This window comes from Lactuca sativa, chromosome 1 (assembly GCF_002870075.4).
Source record: "Lactuca sativa cultivar Salinas chromosome 1, Lsat_Salinas_v11, whole genome shotgun sequence".
NCBI classification, from domain to species: Eukaryota; Viridiplantae; Streptophyta; class Magnoliopsida; order Asterales; family Asteraceae; genus Lactuca; species Lactuca sativa.
The window spans coordinates 44124248-44147219 of record NC_056623.2 but is presented as its reverse complement, the minus strand read 5'-3'; the positions used below and the strand labels follow the sequence as shown (position 1 = coordinate 44147219).

Below are 22972 nucleotides of genomic sequence, written 5' to 3'. Positions count from 1 at the left end.
AACCACTTAAACCAGTCAAAGTAGTTTACAGTCAGTCCCAATGTTTACAGCCAAACATTTTTCTTTCAAACACATTATTCAATTAAACTATAAACATAAATATATACAAAATATCTAATTATATTTCTCTACAAATAAAGCTCATGGCTTTCTTTGAAATCCGTGTAACGGGCTTCCAACCAACACATCCAAATCAGATGACCTTAGTGTGCTAGATTTAAAGAGATCCCTCGGGTTTACTTGCCCGAACCTCAAAGGCCACATATTAGCTTTATTTGTTATTATTAAGTTCATGACTTTCTATGGAACCCATGTAACGAATTTTCAACTCAATCAGTCCCAAACTGTTCAGCTTTAGGCGATTAGGTGTAAAACACCCCTCGGAGTTTACTTGTTCGAATCCCAAAGGTCACAGATTAACTTAATAATATTATTTATTTAGTTATTTATTTATTTATTTATTTATTTATTATTATTATTATTATTTTTCTTGTTTGCCAGGTTTATTTCCTTGTATTTTAATCTTGACTCTTTTAGGGGGACTGATGTAAACACGCAAAGACACGTAAGTATAGTTGGAAACAATGTCCCCAAGCAGGGTATTTAGAAGGGAGTAGATAGAAAAGACTTTTTAGAGCGCTGGAGAATTCGATTCACTGAAATTTTATATTCATTTTATGGATCTTTTGAATTTGAAGTTTGGATATGAGTGAGCACTTACTAATCATAAGACCGGTTGTGTGTTCCAAGGGCTAACCTATACCTGTCTTTATGCTTCGGTGTTGATAACCTTATCATTTTTTGTTTTGCACGAGTAGCTTCAGGAGACGTGTTCGTGTGAGATTAGGCTGCTTTAATATTTTTAATGAAAAACGAACAAGTTCTAATCTCAAGCCACGACTAATTTACCACTTCAACTTATTCAAGAAGATTAGGTTTCTTTAGATTGAATGTTTTTTTTGTTTTGTTTTTTTTTTGTGTTGTATGCTTTGAAATGAATGCATGAAAAAATGAAAATAAGAAAAGTAATTTTTTTTGGATTTTTTTAATGAAATGCATGTGGAAACTAGAGGCTAATGTACAAAGACCCCTCCCCAAGCTTAAGATTAAGCATCGTCCGCGATGCTCGGAGAGGGTATGGCAACCTACTTACCATGAATGTATAGCTATATAGAGCATATGAACGAATTCTCAAAAATTCTAGTCAAACAATCTTAGGATTCATACATCAAACTTGAGATATGGAAGGAATGTACCATTCAAATGCTTGAATTTGTAATGTGTGCTTGACTTTTTTTCACTTCATCTTCAACCTCAAGAAAAGTTGAACTCTTCAATGGTGGAATGCACAAACGGAGGTAAAAGCTTCTCTTCTTCTTTACAAAATACTTCCCTAAGCTTGCTCTTGAAACCCTACAAAAGAATTTTGAAACCTAATACAAGAATCAAGTCAAATTTTACAAAAAAAAAACATAGGGTTTTATGCAAGATTCGATTTTGTACACTTTCATGGAGGGAATTCTACCTAGATGAAGAAGAAGATGGAGTTAGGAACTTAAAACAACAAACCTTTGAGCTTTAATGTTGGAGTGATTGATGAAAGTCAAAAGTTTATGAGTGTTTAGGAGGAGAGAGTGCACGATCGTGAGTTGTTAGGAGGAAGAATGACATAAAACACATGGTCCAAGCCAGACCGTGCTTTTTTATGATAGCCCATGCTTTTTTTTAGCATGGGCCGTGAGATTTTTGCATGGTCCATGCGTTTGTTTTTTTGAAATGGGGGAGTTACGTCGACAACACACGGTCCAAAGGTAGGTCGTGTGATTTCAAGTTTTGCCCATGCGTTTTTAGCATGGCCCCTGAGTTTTGCTTCAGCCCATGCGTTTTTAGCATGGCCCTTGAGTTTTGGAGTTTGCCCATGCCAAATTTTTTTTTCTTTTAAAACCTCGATAGTCTTGCATGGTCTAAAATTAGGCCATGCCTTTTAAGTCCTGCCCATGCCAATTTCACATGGCCATGCTTTTCTTTTCTGTTAACCAAAAAATCACGTTTTTTTTTTTTACTTTAGCCTCACAAAACCGTTTTTTTTACACATGCATCCCTCTCAATCTTGTTGATAGTTTTTCTTTATGCATGGAACTCTAAAAAGACTTAAAAACATTGCAACACAATAAAGTAAATAAAAGAAGAATACGAAGAAAATACTGTCCGAGTTGCCTCTCGGTTAGCTGCCCTTGTTTCAAGTCTTTGGCTCGACTTGGCCCTTGGAATATGTTATTATTTGAATGTTGGGGCTTTCCAACTCAATGAAATTTCTGCCACCTCCTTCAATGGAACACATATCTTGTACTTGACTTTCTTTTTGCGTGGGAACCATGTTGGACTTAGACCCTTAATGACAACAACCGTCCAGCCGACCCCTTTCTTGTACTTGTCCAGTAAGGTGGTCAAATCTTCCTTCTTTGATAAGGTGGTCGATTTGATGATCGGTTGGGAGTCTTCCTTCTCGGGGTACATATCCCTTGAAGGGTCCAACAAATGTATCATTTTTGGCTCTTGTGGTTGGTCTACCGGCGAAAGAAGTTTCTCATTGGTAGTGGGTGGATCAGCCTCTTTTTTGTCAACCTCTAACTCCTCCTCTACAACTTCCATGTCATCATTCTTAATTTCTACTTCTTCCTCGACAACCTTTTCCATTTTTACTTCTTCCTCCTCTTCCCCATCTTCAAATTGCACTGTTGGGTCATCAAAAATTTTCCCATCGTTCAAGGTGATGGCAGAAACGGTATGCATTGGGTCCTCTTCAGTCTGCGATGGTAATTTTAGTTGAGTTTCCAATATACTCACAGATTGAGCAAGTTGTGCAATTTGTTCCTCTAAGATTTTGAGGCTACCTTTGGTTGTTTCCTGGAAGATTTGGTTAGTCGTGGCAATGCTTTTCACAATGTCTTCCAAGGACATGCTCGAAGTTTTAGCTTGTTGTGGAGGTACAAAATATGGTTGTTGGAACTGTGGAGTTGATTGGTATTGGTCATTTCCCCAAGCTTGGTATGAGTTTTGGCATTGGTTGTTTCCCCAAGGTTGTTTTCCCACCATTGATCATGTTGAGGTTGATCGTGACTCCATTGATTTGGCCAGTAGTAACTTCCCCTTTCCTGCACTTCCACCCATCCCCCTTGTAAATATGGACATATGTTGGTGCGATGTCCATTTTGAGTGCAAAAATCACAAGGAATAGGTGTGGGCTGCACACTTCTGTCATTTCCAATCATCATAACTAACTGAGCTAGCTCAGAAAGTTGGTCTTCCTTATAAGGAGTGTTCATCTTCGAGCCACACTTTTTGTTTTTTTTTGTTTTGTTTTTTTTGTAGAGATGTACCGGCTCAAAAAACTCTTGACATAAACAATTAGTAACACCGTGTCCCCGGCAACGGCGCCAATTTGTTAGGTGTGTCAAACCCAACAAATGAAGGGGTACAATAGAATCCAAATACACTGCTTTATTGCACTAAAAAGTAGTACAAGACAAGCAGGGTCGAACCACAGAGACACTGGACAAAAGTCTATACCTCTTTGCGCAAGGTACTTTGGTCACAAAGGGGGGTTTGTTTACAAAAATAAATAACTAAATAATAATCTACTTTAAAAGCATGCACAAAATGAAATAGATTTGTAAAACAAATTGATTGAATGGTTCTAGTTCTAGTTCTCAATGTTGTTGTTCAACTTGATTATGACTTGATGTAATTCAAGATTGCTATTCTATGTTGGTACTGAAAGATATTAACACGCTCTAATAACTCTCGCTTGCCAAATTATCTAACCAAAACACGCTCTTTGATTAGACCTAGCTTTACTAATTCAACCTAAACACGCTCTTAGATTGTATTGAAAAACTGCATTAAGTTTTGTACAAGCTTCCCCACAATGTTCATTTCTTCTCATACGCTCGGAAGTGTGAAAGCATGTGATATATGTTTTACAATAAGAAAACTTATTGCTTGTTACCAATTATTAACTCAATAGAACGATTAGGTGCCCTAAAAGTTAATTAACTGCACAAAAATTCAATTCATGAAAGTGGCCAATCAAACACAAATCAAATTCAAGGATTCTAGTTTAAACAAAAACATAATCACTAGAATAGAATCACAAATCAAACATCAAATCATATGCTTCAAGTCAAGCAATCAACATGTTTTGAACAAGAACTAGAAACTAGGGTTTCTTAGCCACACATGGCTAAGAACAAATCAAACAAGAATAAAGATGGAATTGGAATGTTTAATCCTTACAAAAATGAAATCCAAATGTTTGCAATGATTAAGTCTTCTCAAAAGCTCCAAGAATTCTCCCAAAATTGCCCTGGATCGCCAAAAACTGCTCCCAAAACCGTTCTCTTTTCAAATGACGTTCTTCTGCTCTTTTAATTAAAGTTCACGTGACTTGCCATAAGGCCATGCGTTTTTGGCATGGCCATTTGTCTTGACCATGTGTTTTTGGCATGGCCCATGCTTTTTGCTAAAATTCCAAAAAGTCTTCACTGTTGGCTCCATCTTCATGTTTTCTGCCATGGAATGACATGTTCATCTTCTCTTCATGTTCCAAAGCTCTATGCTCCAAGCATCCATGCATCCAAGCTCCACGTTTCATGCTCCATAATGCCTGCACAATAAATCAAAAATAGAGAAATACCAGACATTCTTAATGAAATATGCAATTACCCTAATAATCAACTAAATGCAAGAATTATGAAGTAGAATGCTATAAAAAGACGGAAATAAACATACAAAATAGGTGCATAAAATGCACCTATCAATTATCAGGGCACAAAAACTCAAGCGTCGTCAGGTGAAACGATAGGGATGAAAAGGTAGCTGACTCAGCAGAAATTCAATCGGTTTGGCGATTTGAAAAAGGTGATTTTATGAAAAGGCGTGAAAAAGGGGAAACGTTTTTCTCTCTCCTGCGTCATCTTTGGCATGCCAACTGTTTACACATCAATTCAGGCGCGGTTTTAGAGATTATCCAAGATTTCAGCCGGATTCTTCTCTCTCTTCCTTGTACGTATAAAAGGAATTGGAACGGGACTCTATCAACCTTTATCACTTCCAAAAATCTCTCCAAGAAACCCGCCTATTTTCTGCAACTGTTCATCATCACTCTCAAGCTCCTACAATGGCAGATTCCTCATCCGTTCATGATACCTCAGTTCGTCAACCTCTACTCACAATAAAACCCCAACAAAACCTAATCATCGATCTTACTCCCTTCGTTTATGAGCCGTACATGCTGTATGTGGTTGAGTGTCTCAAATACTCTCCACTTGTCGATGCACTGACAAAGGTCGAAATAGTGCCAATGTCATTCTTATCCCATGTCTACTCCATGGCGTTCTATGACAAAGCAAATGAGCGTATTCACTTCGAGCTTCATGATGAGAAGGTCTCTATCTCTAAGAGTCGATTTTGTGCCCTAATCGGTCTCTCACAAGATTCGTCTCTGGTAAATCCTGACTCCATTACCACTGGTCAACAATTTACTATGTTTTATCAGATGGGGTACACTGAAATCCTAACTACCGTCACGAAGTTCAAGAAGTCCTGCCTTCCTCCTCAATGGAATAGCCTATTTACTCTCTTATTAAAGGGTTTATCTGAGCGAAGTGCTGGTTCTGACGGTGCTAGCAAAGCCTTTATGATGGTGCTGTATGGGTTGTACAGCGGGCTCAACCTTAACTATGGGGCTATCGTTTGGCAGCAGCTGATTCAAAGTCTACTTTCTTCGTCAAAGCACTTAGAAATCTCATGTGGGCGTTTCTGGACCCTTATCAACAAGTGGGCAATGGATCGTAATCGTGTCCCTATTATGGCGGATTCCTTGCTTTCCTCTATCGCCACCTTTCATACGACGAAGATCATCGTCACTGACCCCACAAAGTTTTCTTACATCGGCTCAATACCTGAAACCATGCTCGGTTGTATCTCTGTAGCCAGTAATGTACTTCAGAAGTACAGGAAACGTAAAGTTGTTGATCCACGTGAACTTACACCGGCGATGCTACGATCAATTGAAGAAGCTAATAAACCAGCCAAAAGGGGGAAGAAACTTGGATCACAAAAGGAGGGTCATGTAACAAAACCATCCACGGGGCAGACCCCTAAGAAGAGGAAAACTAATAAAGTTGCTCCTTCTCAACCTCAACCTAAAAAGCAGAAGGAACGAGAGTTGTAGATCATAATCTCACCTTCGCGGCGATATAAAGAACGTCCAAAACGGAGTTCGTATGCGAAAGTTATGAATTTCTGAAGTTCGGGGCGCGAAACCCCAAAACTGTCAGAGACCACGACGTGGCAAGTCTCCTGACACCTCCGGGAGTCCCCCAGATGCAACTTGCAATGACGTATGCAGTGACGACCAAGCCCACGACGTGGAAAAAGGGTGCCACAACGTGGCAAGGGCCAAATTTGCCCTATAAATAGATTTGAATGGCCAGCCGACTATGGTTGCTCCATCCCTTCTCTCCCACTCCCAATACACCCTCTAAGCCATATTTTAACCCCCCGAAGCCCTGGTACCAACCCCGAGACCCGAAGTGAGTCCCGAAGCCCCGAAGATCCCGAGAAGAAAAGAGTTTCCGAGCCGAAGCTCTACCCGCGAGAAACCCGGTGTGTGAAGATATCCCGGTTTCACCGAAGAATACTACTCTTAGAGCTGTGGTGTCGTCCGATCATCTTCTGATCAAGTGAGTGTATAGTCACTTTCATCTTACACATAGATATGAAGTATTTTATAAAATACGTGTTATGTTTATATATATTGTTGTTTATACGTGTGAGTGTATAGTCACTTTCATCTTACACATAGATATGAAGTATTTTATAAAATATGTGCTATGCGTATATATATTGTTGTTTATACATGTAAGTGTATAACTACTTTCTTCTAACACATAAATATAAACTATTAGCTATGAAATACGTGCTATGTGTTATATATTATTTGTCTATTTGAAATGGGCATGGAATTGATGTTTTATACAAGTGTTAAATGATTTAAACTGTGTAAGTATTTATATCTACAAAAATGTTGGGTAGAATAAGGGTAGATGGGATAGTTGGTGACTATGGAGTTAGCACCTACCGTTAGATAAACCTTGGCGACTATGCGACTTAGTGCCTATCAAGTAAACCTTGGTGACGATGTGACTTCGTGCCTATTAAGTAAACCCTGGCGACTATGCGACTTAGTGCCTATCGAGTAAACCTTGGTGACGATGTGACTTCGTGCCTATTAAGTAAACCCTGACGACTATGCGATTTAGTGCCTATCGAGTAAACCTTGGTGACGATGTGACTTCATGCCTATTGTATAAACCTTGGTGACTATGGAGTTAGCGCCTACTGTTAAGTGAACCTTGGTGACTATGGAGTTAGCGCCTGATAACTATGGACTTAGTACATGATAGATAAACTTTGGCAGCAATGGACTTCGTGCCGATTCCTAAGGTAAATCCTTAGGAACAAATGAATAAAGGATAGTTGATTCTTAGGGTAAAACCTTAAGAAATAAAGAAGATAATGGGGATGGGTAATTGGGTTGATTGTTTGATGATTGAATATAAAAATTATATTATTGTGGCTTGAAAACCCTATATGCTCACCAGGCTCCCAAGCCTGACCCACTTAGTTTTCTTTGCATTACAGGTAATGGCACAAGAGTATAAGTTGGTGGACTTGACGAGAGATTTTGGATTATAGATCAGTAGTTATAAATAACTGTTGTAAGGTTTATTTTATATTGTTTATGCTTATGGTCTGTATCGGAACATGACATCCCGAGGTTTTATTATTAAATGAAAATGCATTCTCTTTGAGAAATGTTTTGATAAGTTATTATCATATCTTGCTTTGGGAACAAATTCCGCAACCGTTTTCTTTAAACGATTACTCTGATTTTAAAATAAAGCATAAACAAACCGGTCTTTTCTGGCCGAGAAATTAGGGATGTCACACCTCCTAACCAGAAGAAAGCTCTATCGTCAGACTCTGAGAACGAAAGTTCTGATGAAGAAGCTTCGGGCCGAGGGGATACTCCTCCTCGCTCCCCAACTCCAGAAATTTCGGTTCGTATATTGCCTCCTTCACCACCACCTGTTACAATTCCTGCTTCTATCCCTCCTATCTCTCAAACAACCACTTCTCAACCCTTCACTTCAAAACCTATTCCCACTCCCATTTTCACATATACTACCTCTACCACAACTACAAAACCTACCTTCACTATTCCCAACCCGCTTGTAACTGAACCTATTTTTACAACCGAACCTCCACCAACAACCGAACCTCCAACTACTTCTAAACCCTTATCACCTACAACTTCTACAAAAACAACACCTATTTTGGGCGGTGAGGACTTGGAGTTCGACTCTACATACTTCAGTCCTTATCGAGTCCAGAGTGAAGATGATGACGATGAGCCTATCACCAAACGTCATCTCAAAGCGGTAAACGACAAGCTAGATCAACTGCTTTCTTCCTCTTCCTCCGGGGCTTATTCTGATGCCGCATTAAAGGCCCTATTCTCATCAGTTGTTGCAGAACATTCAACCTCTTTATCTGCTGCAGCCAAGGCTATTGAAGCCTCCACCTCTCAGTGTCAACAGGCTTCTCGTGTTGTTGATGCTTCTACAAAGGAGTGCAAGGATGCGACCGCAAAAGTCGATAAACTAGTTTCCTAGGCTCACATCTTTTTAGACTCTTTGCAGGCTGCTGCTACATTTACTTCTTCTGTATAAACTCTTCAACAGACTCTTCAGTCTGAATGCTCCAAGGTTGAAGCAGCACGCCTTACTATTCAACAGGCGAATGAAGCATTCCATGCTAATGTTAATGAACGCTTATCTCAACTACAAACGGACTTAGCCATGGAAAATGGAGTTATGGATGAGCTTGCCAGACGAACAACTCAGCTTAAATTGCAAACTCATAAGCTGAAATCTGCTCATGCTGAGATTGATGACCTCAAATCAGAGAGGGAGGTAATACGGAGTTCTGTTGCAGACATTCACTCCATCCTTCTTCATTTAATTGAAGGTCATGATCCTCTTGTCACTATCACCACTCGAAGGCATTTCGCAGACAAGCTCCGACCGGCACTAGACGTCCTCAGTCGCATCGAGGGTGTTCCGGTGACTGGTGTTCATCTGCAACAAAGGGGAGAGAAAGAGATGAAGCAAGAAAAGCAAGAAGCAAATCAACCTCCTCCTTCTACCTCCAAGCCAGCTGCTGAACCGAAGGGTAATGAAGCTTCGGTCAGTAATAAGGAAAAGAAAAAGAAGAAAATCGGTGAAGATGATACCGACAACGAAGAAGATGATGTCTACGTTGAAATTCCCAGGAAGCCTGTCCCAAAGGCTGGTTCTTCAGAAAAACGAACTGAAGAAATGTCTATGAAGGAGAAGGTTGAGCTCGAACTGAAACGAAAGGAGGCGGAGCTCCTTGAAAAGAAAAAGGCCATGTTCCCTGAATGGACTAAAGAATCGCCTATGAGGTGTGCGATTGACGAGCCAGCTGCTCTATGGCTCGAACCTACAATGTCTTTCAGCCGTGACAACTCCAGGGATGTGCAGTTCGATATACCAATCACTAGAAAGGCATTCGTCTTCCATTGTTTCAACTCTACTGCTGCTATTCCATCTCCAGACCCGAAGGCAGATAGGGATCCGTTAGACTTTTACTTGGAGTTTGCTCAACCTCAATACCAGACATGGAGCCTAAAGAAGATAACCACCGTCAGGGTGATGAAGCCCTATTCAGCAGGGAAATTCATTAATGTCAAGTTCAGAGTGACTAGAGGAACCGAAAGCACTGTTCACCTCTTTTCCCTTGCTGATCTACCGAACCTCAACCCCCATGACTGGATACTCCTCAACAACATTCTTTTGTCAAATCCTCAGGAGTATCAGCCAATTATTGATCATCTCAAGCGTATGCTTGTTTGCTACATTCATGAGGTAGCGAAGATGGACCAGGAAATTGCATCAGCCATACACAAGCGACCAACGATCAAACCGATGGGCAGGGCTGGCAATGTTAATTCCATGATCAAGGGGAAGATTGATTCCAAGTATCACACAATAATGTTTCTCAGGGGCGAAGGTCAAAAGTGCATGTTCGCTCTTGTTGACAAACACCTTTTATCGACATCCTGTCTTGAGCATATATTGGAGATTATACAAAGGTGCGACCAGAACACTGCTGCAGATAAAAAGTTGTTCGTCGATATGTTGAGGTGGTACATTCTATTCCGACAGACTCTTCTCGCCATTATTCCTAAACTTTTCAAAGTTATAAAGACGGTGAAACCTGCTCAAAAGAAATAATCTCTCGCCTCATTTGACGCAAAGGGGGAGATTTTGAGTCTAGAGGATTGCGTCATGGGCTCGGTCCATAGCCTAGTTTTGTTGTCGGTATTGGGCCTGTCCAGCCGTGCATTATTTTACATTAGGGTTTAGTATTTAAGCTGCATGCATGCAGGCTTAGTGATTATCGCTTTCATTATTTTTCATCTTTACGATTCTGTAAACCCTAGCTCGCCTCTACAGCGGAAGTTCTTCATCGAGCTCTGCTGAGGCGTGACTTAGTTTTGAATCATAAGCACATATTTGATTCTGATCTGTGTTTGTTCCTGTTTATTCTTAAAAATGTTTGAATTCTTTTATCGCACTTGTGAAAGATCTAAACGATCTAAGAGTTTTTAACTCATCAATTGGTATCAGAGCAGGAGACTGTGTAATCCATACACACCTCTTCTGTGGAAGAAGTTCGTAGGGTTTCTTATTCCGCATTGATTGATATTTATTGAGCCGTCACTCTTTATTGACGTATCTCATTAATTGTTAATCCAACCCTAATTGAAAATTTACAAGTCTGATCTTTTACAGGTTTTCAATCAAAAGTGTTCATCATGTCAATGGACGATTCTCAAACCAATCCAATAAATATCTCCAACAGCATAGGGTCTACAACAAAATACCAATCTTGTATACGCAAGACTATGAAGTCTGGACGCATCACTTTGAAGACTACGTGATTGGATCGGAGGACAGTGGTTATCTAATCTGGGAAGCAATTACTTCTGGCCCATTCGCTCATTCCAACACGTCAAAGATTGTGAAAACGCAGAATGAATACAATCAGCTTGTTAATGACGTCAAAGACATTCCTCAGGATGAAAAGGAGAAGTTTCAGTGCAACATTAAAGCTCTAAGGATTATAAGGTTTGCGCTGCAATCAAATACATTTCGTTTGGTTAGTTCCTGCGCTACAGCCAAGGAGATCTGGGATAGATTGAAGGAATTATACTCCACAGATGAAGATCTAGAACACTCTATTCAAACCCTCCTATTATCATAGTTTGGTGATTTTAAGAAAAAGCCTGAAGAAAAGCTGGTCCAAACTTTCGATCGTTTCAATCATCTTTTGAGCAAGATGATAAAGCAAGGTATTGAAAGAAAGGTGATTGAACAAAAGGTCACTTTCAAGAATGGTCTCAGACCTGAATGGATGGCTGTTGTTTCAACTGTCAAAGCTCATGAACAGTTCAAATCATACTCTTTGGCAAAGCTTGTGGGTATTTTAAAATCCCATGAGAATGCCTTGTCAAAGGAAACAAATGTTGTTTCGGGTCTTGGTTCTCTAGCTCTTGTCTCTAAAGGAAAGAGTTCGATAAAAGAAGAAGAAGAATTAGATCTTGCTGATTTTGATCTAACCGGCGAGGAATATGCTATGATGGTGTCAAATCCAAGAAAAATTATCAAGAAGAAATTCCCAAACAACAAAAACCGTAATTGGCAGGGAAGTTATAGCGTCGAAAGGGTCAAGGAGGAACCGAAGCTGGGATCAAAGACCGAAGAGTTGAAGAAGGAGACTAAGACTGGAGGAGACTCAGGTTTTGACTGTCACTATTGTGGAGGTAAAAATCATAGCATAAGTTCTACATGGTCTTGCCTTAAGGCCCAATCATTCATTCTTGGTCCAACACTTGACATTCTCATAGTCCAACATCTCATAATCATCAAGGCCCATACTATGGCCCATTTATGTCCCAATTTTCAAAATTAGGCCTAAACCCTCACATATGGGCCTTACCCTAAGCCCATCTAAAAGTGCTAGTCCATTTGCTTGCTCTTGAATGGTCCATTATTATCCCAATCACCAAGGCCCAAAAGGAAGGCCTAACTCAAAGTCCAAGTGAAGTTAGGGTTTCATATAAAGTGGCGATTAGGGTTAAGTTTCCTACTTAACCCATTAAGGGCTCAACCCACTAAGGACTTAATCCACTAAAGACTTAATCCATTAAGTCCATTATTGCTTAGATTAATTTCTGCCAATGATTATTATTTAATATTCCACTTATTAAATAATTCTCGTGTGTGTCCTGAGAAATTCTCAAATATTAGGATTTTCTCAATTAGCCCATTAAGGACTTGATCTGTTAATTCCTTTACTCTACTAGATAAATGGCATGCAATAATTTGGGCTTAATTTGCAATCCAATCCCAATGGCCCACAAGTGGGCCCAATAAGTCTAAGGCCCAATACTCATAATTAGGGTTTTCCACCCAAACATGACCTAATAGGCCCAAAACCAATCTCTAAGCCCATTAGGGTTTGCTAGCGGGGCACCACCCACTACCACCTCGGGTAGTGGTGGTCGATGGCGACTCACGGTGGTGGTTATTATTATTTTTATTATTAACCAAAGCTAATTACAATTATAATGTTTAATCCAAACATAAACATACACACACACACTAACTAACACACACACACACAGCCACACCATGGTGGTTGGCGGCAGCCACCACCTCATGGTGGTGGTTTTTCTTCATTTTCCGGCCAACAAACCCTCACACGAACAAAATACACATACAAACACGATTCTAATTGCTCATAAGGTCCAGCTATCAACCTGGCAGCTCATAGTGGCGGCAGCTAACGACTATCGACAGGACAAAACGACAACCACCATGGTTGGCGGCCATGGTGGTCATTCTCTACTATCAGCCAGCAAACACACGTCTATACACTCTCACAAATGACAGCTTTATTGCAACACGAGATGTAATAGGTAACACCCACCCACCACCTCATCTCGGGGTGGCAGACGCGACTGGAACACTGCAACAAGCGGCGCTTGGGCTATGGTGGCGACGAGGCATGAGCACGAGCGCAACAACCATGGTCGGAGAAGATACGGTGCTTGAGATCGACAGCAGCAGCGCACCACCAAGACAATAATGGGGAAAAAGGATCGAGAGGCTCGCATCCTAACCGCAACCGGCAACAGCGATAGCCGAGATTGTCGTCGGTGGCTAAGAAATCATGAATCGGCGGCACCCACAACGTCCACTCCTCATCCATTCTTCAACTGATGCAGCACCCTAATTCCGGTTTCCATCGGTCTTCGCCATAGCCGATGACAAGAGCCATCCGACGGTTCTAGGTGGTCGGAGTTAGTGCCGGCGACTAGAGGTAGATAGGGAAGTGGCGGCTGATGAAATCTCATAGGGTTTAGGGTTTCGGGGAGTGGTGACGGGTTATATACCCGGTTACTTCAAATCTTCCTTTAATATACCATTCCATATCCTCCTTAACTTATTCCTTTCAATCTAAGTCCCAACTTTACCTTTTTAACCCCATCTTCTGAATTTCTTTACAAATAAACTCCGAAATTACCAATTAGCCCCCTTAACCTCTAAATTGTTTTCAAAAGAAGTCACATATTTACCATTTAGTCCCTACCTTCTTAAATACTTACAAAACTAATCTGGAACTTGCACTTTTAACCCCCGACTTCTAAAATTCTTCACAATTTATTCTGGGAACTTTATTTATTAATTTATTTAAATGAACGGTGCGTTACATATTCATTTATGAAATCTGATTTGGTAGAGACTGCCTAGAGGGTTATCCCAAACTATACCCATTATAGTTTATTAGAGTTGATATGGAAAATGTTTTTTAAAAACCTTTCTGAAAGCTATGAAGTTAGATTTCCAAATTAAAAGTTTCCCATATGCTCAACATATTACAAAAAAGGATAAAATATCCGAATACGTTATTAAACATGGAAATCATTAACTGTATTAATAAGTTTAAAACTTAATAAAATACTTTGAGTTTGGCTTGTATTCCCCCTGAAAACTTTAAAAACACGGAAAAATGTAGGGGTATGAACTCACCTTGAGCGAGTGGTTTGATTGAAGGATCGATACAGAAAGCTGGATATTCAAGTGAAACCTTGAACACAATTTGATCCTAAACAACACATAGTGACACACAAATGATTCAAATGAGGATATTTCACTACTAGATGTGATGGAGAACCACTCTAAGGACTTGGAACTACTTGCACTAAGTGTTAGGACCTTGTAGGATTGCATGAGGGGAGTGTATGGTCACCTTAAAGGTGTGTGCGACCATGGGTGTGCGGCCATACACTCATGAAAGAGGGTGCCTTTGAAGTGTTTTCAAGGTCCATGCTTGCATCCAAGAAGTGTTCTAAGGCTATACTCGATTGTAGTGCAAGTTAAGGGTCCTAGAAGTGGGTTTATGGTCCCAGGGTGTGTGTGTGGTTGCACACGGGAGTGTGCTGTCGCAAGGGTGTGTGCGGCCGTACATAGGTGTGTGCGGTCGTACACCCCACAAGATGGTGTCCAAATTGTCCATTCTAAGGTGCAACAAGGCTAGGGGCATGTCTATCTCGAATATGGAAGTTACACTCTCACTTTGGAGGGTGTTTTAAGGGTATGCGGCCACCTTAAAGGGGGTGTGCGGCCGCACTCACTTCCAAACACGAAGAACATGTCGATTATCTTACACTTAAGGCTTAGATAGAGTGGTCTTTCATGGTTAGCAAGTTAGAGGATGAGTTACTCACGTTTTGAAGCTTTGGAGGGTTCATGGTTGAAGAAACTTGAGAGAATGGTGTAGTGTGTGGCCAAGGAGTGAAATGAATGAAAGGAAAGGGGTCTACCCTTTATATAGGATTGGGTGTGCTACCTAGAAGGGAGTGTGCAGCCAAGAGGTGAGTGTGCGGCCACACACCCATGTGTACGGCCGTACACTCCCCCTAAGGGCCTAGACAATAGGAAAAAACCTACAAGGATGCTAATATATTTGGCTTCGCCCTTTGCATCAGCGAAATTTTGAAGAAAATCTTTCGCTAGATCTGTTGCATAAGAATAAAAATGAACGGGCAATTAGCACTTACAGAGTTGATCTATAGGGATTAGGTTTAGCATATGGAAAGCATACCTTTGTCCCGGCTAAAATCAAGGTCCTTCATTGTGCCGCCGATTTCAGCAATCCAAGCAGACAAATTTTCAGAGGAAACAGCGAGTGAATCAGAGAGCGAGAGGAGGAGGAGGAAGTAGAAGAAGTCGCGGGAAACGGAGATGAGATTTGGCGCCTAAATGGGGATGGAGGCTGGCTTTTTGGCGGGAAAATGAGATTACTGCATCAGTTAGTAGAGTCTCATTTCGGCCCAAAACGGTAAAGCATGAGCCGTCAGCTGGATCAAAAGCCCATTTACATGACTCACTGGGCTTTTACCTTTGTATATTCTTGGGCTCTTGGCAAGTAAACTACAGCCTACAACAAGTACTCTACTCTTGATTAACAAATTTAGTTATTTTTTATGTTAATAAGAGAGTATAGTCGAGAAAAAAGAACCCTTATTACACTTGCTCCTTTTCCTATTTGAATTCCAGCAATCATACTTTTATTATGATTTTTTTAAGAAAAAAACAACTGAACAAATTAGATTCAAATCCTATAAATTTTTTGTCAATATCAGTGGTCTAGTTGAATAAGCAATTAAAATTCATAAAAGTCTAAATCGTATTAATAAACCTCAACCATTTGCCAAGAGTCCTTTGATCCAATGGTATGAAATGAAACGAGGCTATGTGATTATGAAGGTGTGAGTTCAAGTGTTTTAATTGGTTTCTGAATATATGACCACCAAAACAATTAACTTTTGCCAATGTTTACAACACAAAAAACAAATCAAAAGGAATCTTTCATGATATTTCATTTTGTTCAATGTAGTTAGTTGATAGCAATTTATATTTTAGAAGTAAATCAAATGATTTGATGATGGAAATACATGTTTAGGATTTGGCATCTTATCTTATGTTAAATGATGCAAGTAAATTCACAGAACCTACTACAGAGTACATACACCGTGTGCTTGTATTGTATAAGAGAAAATGAATCAACAAAACACAAGAAATTCCTTGATGAGTCCCTACTAAATAATCGAATACCACATACATAAAAGATTTGCATGTGTGGTGCATTCCAAATAATTTGTTAAAAAGATAATGACATGAAATGCCAACTTAATGGTTGATTTAAGAGAAACAAACAACAATTATTCATCTATCATCACTTGCTCTAGACAAAAGAAAAGGAGACAGTTTCTAATTTTTTGGGTGGTGATAATCTGATTTGAGCCACCAGTCTAAATACAATAATACATGGATGGATATGATCCGAATAAACAGTTTACTTGGTATTTAATTTTTGTATATGAAAACAAGAATCCAGACCCCAACACCATGGATTTGATTGATGCTCTCTTCTCTCAGTCTCTCTATACGTTACTTAACACAAGCATACAACAAAACAGATATGCTGCTCTCTCTTCTTTTTTTTTTTTTTTTTTTTAAATCCCTGGATTGGAAATGGATACATTTATGCAATTGGTGGGCCTATCTAGCCAATTTGAGTTGTACAAGTCTGTCTAGGATGGCAGGCTCCAGAGGACTAGGATCAAGACAACGTTCTGCAGCAGCAACAATCACCTGTTTTGTTTAACCCCAACCCCAGCAGGAAAACATCAAAAACAAAAACACATAGATGCAGAGATATTGGTATTTATTTTAGTGGTAAAGTAAGTACCTCATCAAGCAGGAATTCGAGAGCAGCCTCATCTTCAGAATCAGTGGTGTCTTTGAGGGTGGTTCTGAGGTACTGCATGTCCAACTGAATCTGCTGGAACCCACTCCGATTAAATGTCTGAAGCCTAACAAACTCTTGGAAGCTTTTCAGGCAAAGTTTGACGATGCTCATCACAACAGATTCCTGCAATGTTTCATATCAGTGTTGATGAATTGGATATTTTTATCTAGAGTAGTCCCTACCTGTGTGTGTTGGACTTTTGTGAAGATTTCCATTTTTTGTTTAAACAGCTTTGCCAGATGAGTTTCCAGGAGCTGACTCCTAGCCCTGTTGGTGTTTGAACGGTTAGTATTAGTATTATTAGTAGTATTCGTATTAGTATTGCTGCGTGAAGAGCTTGTGCTTCCATTGCTCTCCGTGCGTGCATGTTTACGCACAGCCCCTCCTCCTTCACCTAATATCTGCTTCACTTCTCTTCCTACTGCCCCCAACTGCCACACCCACACCACACCACATTATTAAATACATACTTAATCTTATTATTATTATTATTATTATATGCTCAACATACCTCTTGAAGAAACATATCCACAAACATATGAACTTCTCTTGGTTCTTTATGCTGTCAGCATGTTTGCCACAAAGATAAATCAATTCATGCATCATGCATATTCATATTCATATTCATATTAGAACAGCAGAGCAAGATGTGAAATGGGACAAACCTTGACCCAATTCGGTGTTGTCAGCCTCTTCTTCAAAAGAAGAGAAATCCTTTGGGTTCTCATATTTACATACTGTATGTAAAGGAAACCTCAATCAATTTACTCAACTCAACAATACACAACATGTGTGTCATAAAGAAATAAATAAATACAAGAAACATACACGCTGCAAGAACCTTTCTCCGGCTGCTCTAAAGGTGTGACGCACTTCAGCAGGATCAAAAGCATAACCACCACCTGACAATGACAATGACGACCCAATTTCCTGAAAAGTAACATGTACAAGTCATGAAAATGAAAATAAATATAAAAGATAGAAAGATAGAAAGAGAAAAGCAGGCGTTGCCTCGGTAACTCTTGAGATGGCTTCTCTTTCAATGAAAACAGATAGCTGGGATATCACAAGTACAACCCCTGCAGGGACCTTGTCACCTTGTAACCTCTCCTGCTGCTCTTGTTGTTGTTGTTGTACAACATTAACATTGACATTTTGTCCGGAGAGCAACAGTAACTCATCATTAAGTCGTCTAAAGAAGCTCTGAAACCCTTCATGTATCCAACCAATCATCATCTCTCTTAGCTTCAATATCAATCCCAACTCTTCATCAAGAACAACACGGAAATCCTACACTCACATCCGTTGTACAATATCAACTAATTAATAATACACATGTATCATGTATGTATGTTGATTTACCAATAAGAGTTTTGTAGTGCCTTGAATCAAAGTATTTTTGGTGGCCTCAAGGGCAGCTCCCAAAGGATACTCCTTCTCTTTGCCTGTGCCATCTTCCTTTTGAATTTGCAGGAGAGTGTCTAGCAGTTCAAATCAGAAGAAAACCAACCAAAGGATTACACTTTTATCCTTTGTTCATATTCAAAATTTTCTTTCTATACATATCCATATGCATGTCTTGTTTACAGAGACAGAGACAGACTAACCAGATATTTCATGAAGAAGATGGGTAAAAGCACTAGCAACATACTCACTCACAGCAACACAAGCAGCCTGAACCCATCAACAACATTTTTAATAGTCAACTAAACAAAATATAAACATAACTAACTCATTACTCATAGATAGTAATGATGACCTCGAAACCAAAATCTTGTACACCAGCCTCTGGTAAGACTTCATCCATCAGGAGGACATCAGTCCATATAAACCCTGTAAGTAACACATTTTATTCATCTCACATTCTCTATTAACTCTGTATTTGTCCATAAACAATAATAATACATACGAAGTCGGTAGGATAATTTTTCTGGAGATATCCGTTGCTGTATTTGTTGTCTGGCAGCTTCAAAGTGCCTGATAAACCAACCAAACACCAATTAGGTATCATCAACACAACAAGATGCAGATGCATATTATTATTATTATTACTATTACCTTGTGGTTAAATGTTGCATGAGTTTGACAAGTTGCTGCTCTGAATCAGGGAAAATGACATGATATGCGTGAACAGCTTCCACAAATTCACGAGTGGGAACCTATTCAATCAACAAATTGGGCAGCTCATGATCAACTTGCAACTGAAAACAGTTATGTATTTGTAATTACCTCGGGAACACAAGGAATGGAATCAGATTCACTTCCTTCATTGGTAGATTCACGAGAACCCATGCCTGTTATCTCTTTAGAGAGATCAAGTTCCCCAAGGAACTGCTCTAGATTTTCAAGAAGCTTGGATTTCAAATTTTCAACCTGCCAACATGCATACCTTACCTAGTCAATCATATACTTTCTCCGTGCATTTCATTAAAATACTTGGAAATTGATCGTTTACATCATCTTTCTACAGCTTCAAAATATGTTTCAAATCCTCCAAAAAGTAATTTAGTATCCTTTCTTTTTTTTAATTTTAATCTTTTAGTAACAGGAATATATCAAACTTTCACATAACCACACTCTGTGAAATCATATATTTATTCCTCTTTGGCTTTTTGTTTTTAAGATTCCATATGTACTCAAAGTGTTACCAACACAAGGAACAGGCACTACTAGAGGTCTAAAGTAAATCAAAGTGACAATCATTTTGACTATGGAACTAATAGTAACTATACATAACAGCTGAAAAGAGCACATGAAATGCAAAATTCAAGCTGTTTTGCTTTCCATGTTTCCATGTGTGTAGGCTAATGATTGGATGCATGTATGCACATCACGAGTTGTGTATCCTTTCTTCAATTCAATGTAGAAGATAATATTCACCAAGTCCACAAAATAAATACTGCAGGACAAAGCTCTTGAATTGAATTGAATTTGTCGCTAAAATCAGAGTTACAAACCGGAAAATCTAACTGCTTAAGAAGCATTACAGCCTCTGCTCTTGCTTGTATTGATTCAGATTCAGAAGAAACCTTATCCTGAAAGACAAGATGCACATTATTCTTGATAATAAAATAATATACAACATATATTCCAAAGGGCTATATATAAGGATCTGAATAAATCTCAGAAATAAATTAACAATGAATGTACCTGAAGCTTGTTAACGATAACTGACATTACTTCTTCAGATGCTTTCTTACAATCCTGGAATGAGGAGTCCCCATATGCCTGGTGAAAGTTCAACATACAGAGCAAAAAGATAAATGAATTGCATTGCATGGGTTCATAATGATCTCACAGAAGAAACAAAAGTTGATAAAATGACCTTAAATATTGGCATGGCTCCAGTGTAGAACCTCACTGCATCACCATATGCTTCAGATTTGATGCATTTTCCAAGCGTGGTAGGAAGATCGTATATAAACTGCTCAACAAAGGTAATGAGTAGATATTATATATTATATGTTTGGCAAAAGCAAAACAATCAGTAGAAGTGTAAAGGTCATTTTGGTACCTGAACTTTGCGCAATAGATTACGGGTGCGGTGTAATTTCTCTATATGCTCTCTCTTTTCAAAAAGTGAAGTGTTGACCCCATCACTTCGTGACTGCACTGACATTATCTACCAAAAAAAAAAGTAATAAGTAGTGGTATTATTTATATAACTTTCTACGTTTTTCTTGCTCACAGGGTCAACAATGTGAATGTGTTCCCAAAATACCTTCTCAAGAAGTTGCTCCATATTTACTTCCATACCAACAATATTATTCTTCATTCTGCCACAAAAAAATAAAAGTTATTAATATACATATCCAACACCAATCAATGTTACTGGGCAAAGAACCAATAAAGCAGATTTGGTAACTGAGAGATAGTGTCTGTCTAACCTTTTAATTGTATCTGTAGCACTGATAAACTTGTTATAATTTTCATACACTAACATTTGCAAGTCAGTGTCAAGATTCTTGATTTCAGCAGCCATTTCCACATGTCTCTGAAGGAGGCCTTCCAGATTTGACTTTTGTACCTGATACGTAAGGGAAAGAAGCATCAAAAGGCGCTCAAAGCTGACAATGTAGCCATGGATTGAAGTCGTTACTCCTTATCACTCTTCATTATTCAAACTGCCTTAGACTTGGATAAACTTTAATTCATATAAACCTCTTATATGGAGGCCTGGTAAATGTTTGGAAGTACAAAATTAACCACTTGGGACATAAAAGATCACATTGGTGGTGCACGGTTTATATTCATCTTTTTAAAAGGTTATACATTTATAGTCCTTTCTTGCTACATATATATATATATATATATATATATATATATATATATATATATATATATATATATATATATATATATATATATATATATATTTGATATCTTAAAGAAAATTAATAGGATGGATTGGGAGTCTCATAAGACCACAAGAAACCACGTCACTTTCGAAACCCTAATCTTCAGCAAAATATGTTGAATATCATATTATTAATAGATAATTGTTGTAAAGTGTTATTGATTTTTTTGTTAACGAAAGCCAGTCTTTGCCACCCAAAATTCCTTGTTGATAAATTAAGAAGAAAAAATCCCCTAAACAAAACTCTCGACCAAAATCTCAAAGGGGAAAAACATAGGCCGATGGAGAAATCCAGATTTCTAAATCTGGAATAAGGTAATGTGGAACCTTCATTGTAAGTCTTGAATAGCATAGTGATATGTACATACATTTGATACCCGTAGAGAGAAACAGTTTACCTCTGACATGAAATGGGCTCAACTAAATTGTAATATAACCCAGATTTTGATACAACATTAAGAGATAAAAGAAGAGAGGGAGAAGTTTTTATTTAATCAAATATTTAAGATGAGATGAGAGGGCGTACAAGAAGGTTCATGTACTGATCGGCATCGAAGGAGGTGGTGTTGATAGTGTCGAGAGTGGCGAATCTTGATGTGGTGTTGGTGGGAGCAGAAGTCTGAGAAGCATCCTGTGAATAGAAACTCGACAGCAGATCTCGAGTTCTCTTTACCTTATCATCCTCTACTGCCATTTTTCTCTTTCTTTCTAGTCCCTCCTCACCTGTACGGAAATTTGTACAATCGGTCGGTGGTGGTCTTAGGTTTCAAAATTGATTCGGTTACAATAAATAATTAAAGGAATTGAATAAGTAATCAGAACAAGAAGGGGCAATTCATGAAAGCTCGTGAAACCAGTAGAGAAAAACAACGGAAAAAGAGTGGAGAATTCGGATCCGGTGCATCAATATAGCATACGTCATGAATAAGTAGGACTCATCTAACCAATTGATTCCGGTTCAAACCTCAGATAATTAAAACAAAGTAAACAGGGCAAAATCAAATCAAAATGAATATAAGAAGATAACGATGAAAACGAGAGAGAAAAACATACCTGGGGAAGAAACGACGGAAGGTGGGCGAGCCAAAAGATGGGCCAAAGAAGGTTTGCAAAATCGCAGGTTCCGAGAAATTTCTGTATTATTTTAATTGCAAAGCCAGATTTGCACTCCATCTTTTCTATAATTAAAACCTTCCGGATTTAATAATTTCAAAAACAACCCCTACATTATTAACACTATTTTATTCACTTATAGTTATATAGATAAGTTAGGTGTACATAAAAACAGAATAGATCTTGTACCTCAATGAACGCTGGATTAAGTCCTAGATTCTTGCTCTTCACCTTCTCTTTTGGTCTTTCCTTCCTTCTCTTCTTCAAACTTCAAGGAACAAGCACAAGAACACTTCAAATCACAAGGAGAGGGTTAGGGTTCGGTATATGGTGCTCTGAGGGTAAAGGAGGCCAACTTGGGGGGCATAAAGGGGGTTTAAATAAGGTGCAGACCCCTGAAATTAGGATTTTTTCCAGACTGATGGACTCGCTGAGTCCAGAATATGGACTCGCCGAGTCACCAACTTA

At 38.9% G+C, this 22972-nt stretch overlaps 1 protein-coding gene across 3 annotated transcripts; it reads right to left on the bottom strand.

Annotated features, from left to right (window-relative positions):
* Window positions 1-16561: 16561 nt before the first annotated feature.
* Window positions 16562-22598, bottom strand: LOC111878810 (vacuolar protein sorting-associated protein 51 homolog). 3 transcript variants are annotated; one of them, XM_052770050.1, is made up of 21 exons: window positions 22445-22598; window positions 21918-22114; window positions 20922-21061; window positions 20756-20810; window positions 20549-20656; window positions 20360-20458; window positions 20185-20262; window positions 19992-20069; window positions 19264-19407; window positions 19093-19193; window positions 18944-19011; window positions 18794-18867; window positions 18642-18708; window positions 18397-18515; window positions 18046-18324; window positions 17863-17964; window positions 17700-17771; window positions 17546-17596; window positions 17217-17465; window positions 16975-17157; window positions 16562-16877 (listed from the first exon to the last, which is right to left on the bottom strand). In XM_052770050.1, exons 2-21 carry the CDS (start codon window positions 22083-22085, stop codon window positions 16785-16787), a joined length of 2328 nt encoding a protein of 775 aa, XP_052626010.1. In that variant the 5' UTR covers window positions 22086-22114; window positions 22445-22598; the 3' UTR covers window positions 16562-16784. The 3 variants fall into 3 exon arrangements, with proteins under 3 accessions (XP_052626010.1, XP_052626011.1, XP_052626007.1); XM_052770051.1 differs by lacking the exon at window positions 22445-22598 and adding an exon at window positions 22246-22438; XM_052770047.1 differs by lacking the exon at window positions 22445-22598 and having other exon boundaries at window positions 21918-22438.
* Window positions 22599-22972: the final 374 nt, after the last annotated feature.

Bases quoted from the DNA above. Each gene is read 5' to 3' on its own strand.
- LOC111878810 (XM_052770050.1), bottom strand. From the start codon at position 22,085: ATGGCAGTAGAGGATGATAAGGTAAAGAGAACTCGAGATCTGCTGTCG. The intron at 20,263-20,359 runs GTCATTTTATCA...AACTTTCACCAG, and splicing joins GAGCCATGCCAATATTTAAG to GCATATGGGGACTCCTCATT. The intron at 20,070-20,184 runs GTACATTCATTG...CTTGTCTTTCAG, and splicing joins TTATCGTTAACAAGCTTCAG to GATAAGGTTTCTTCTGAATC.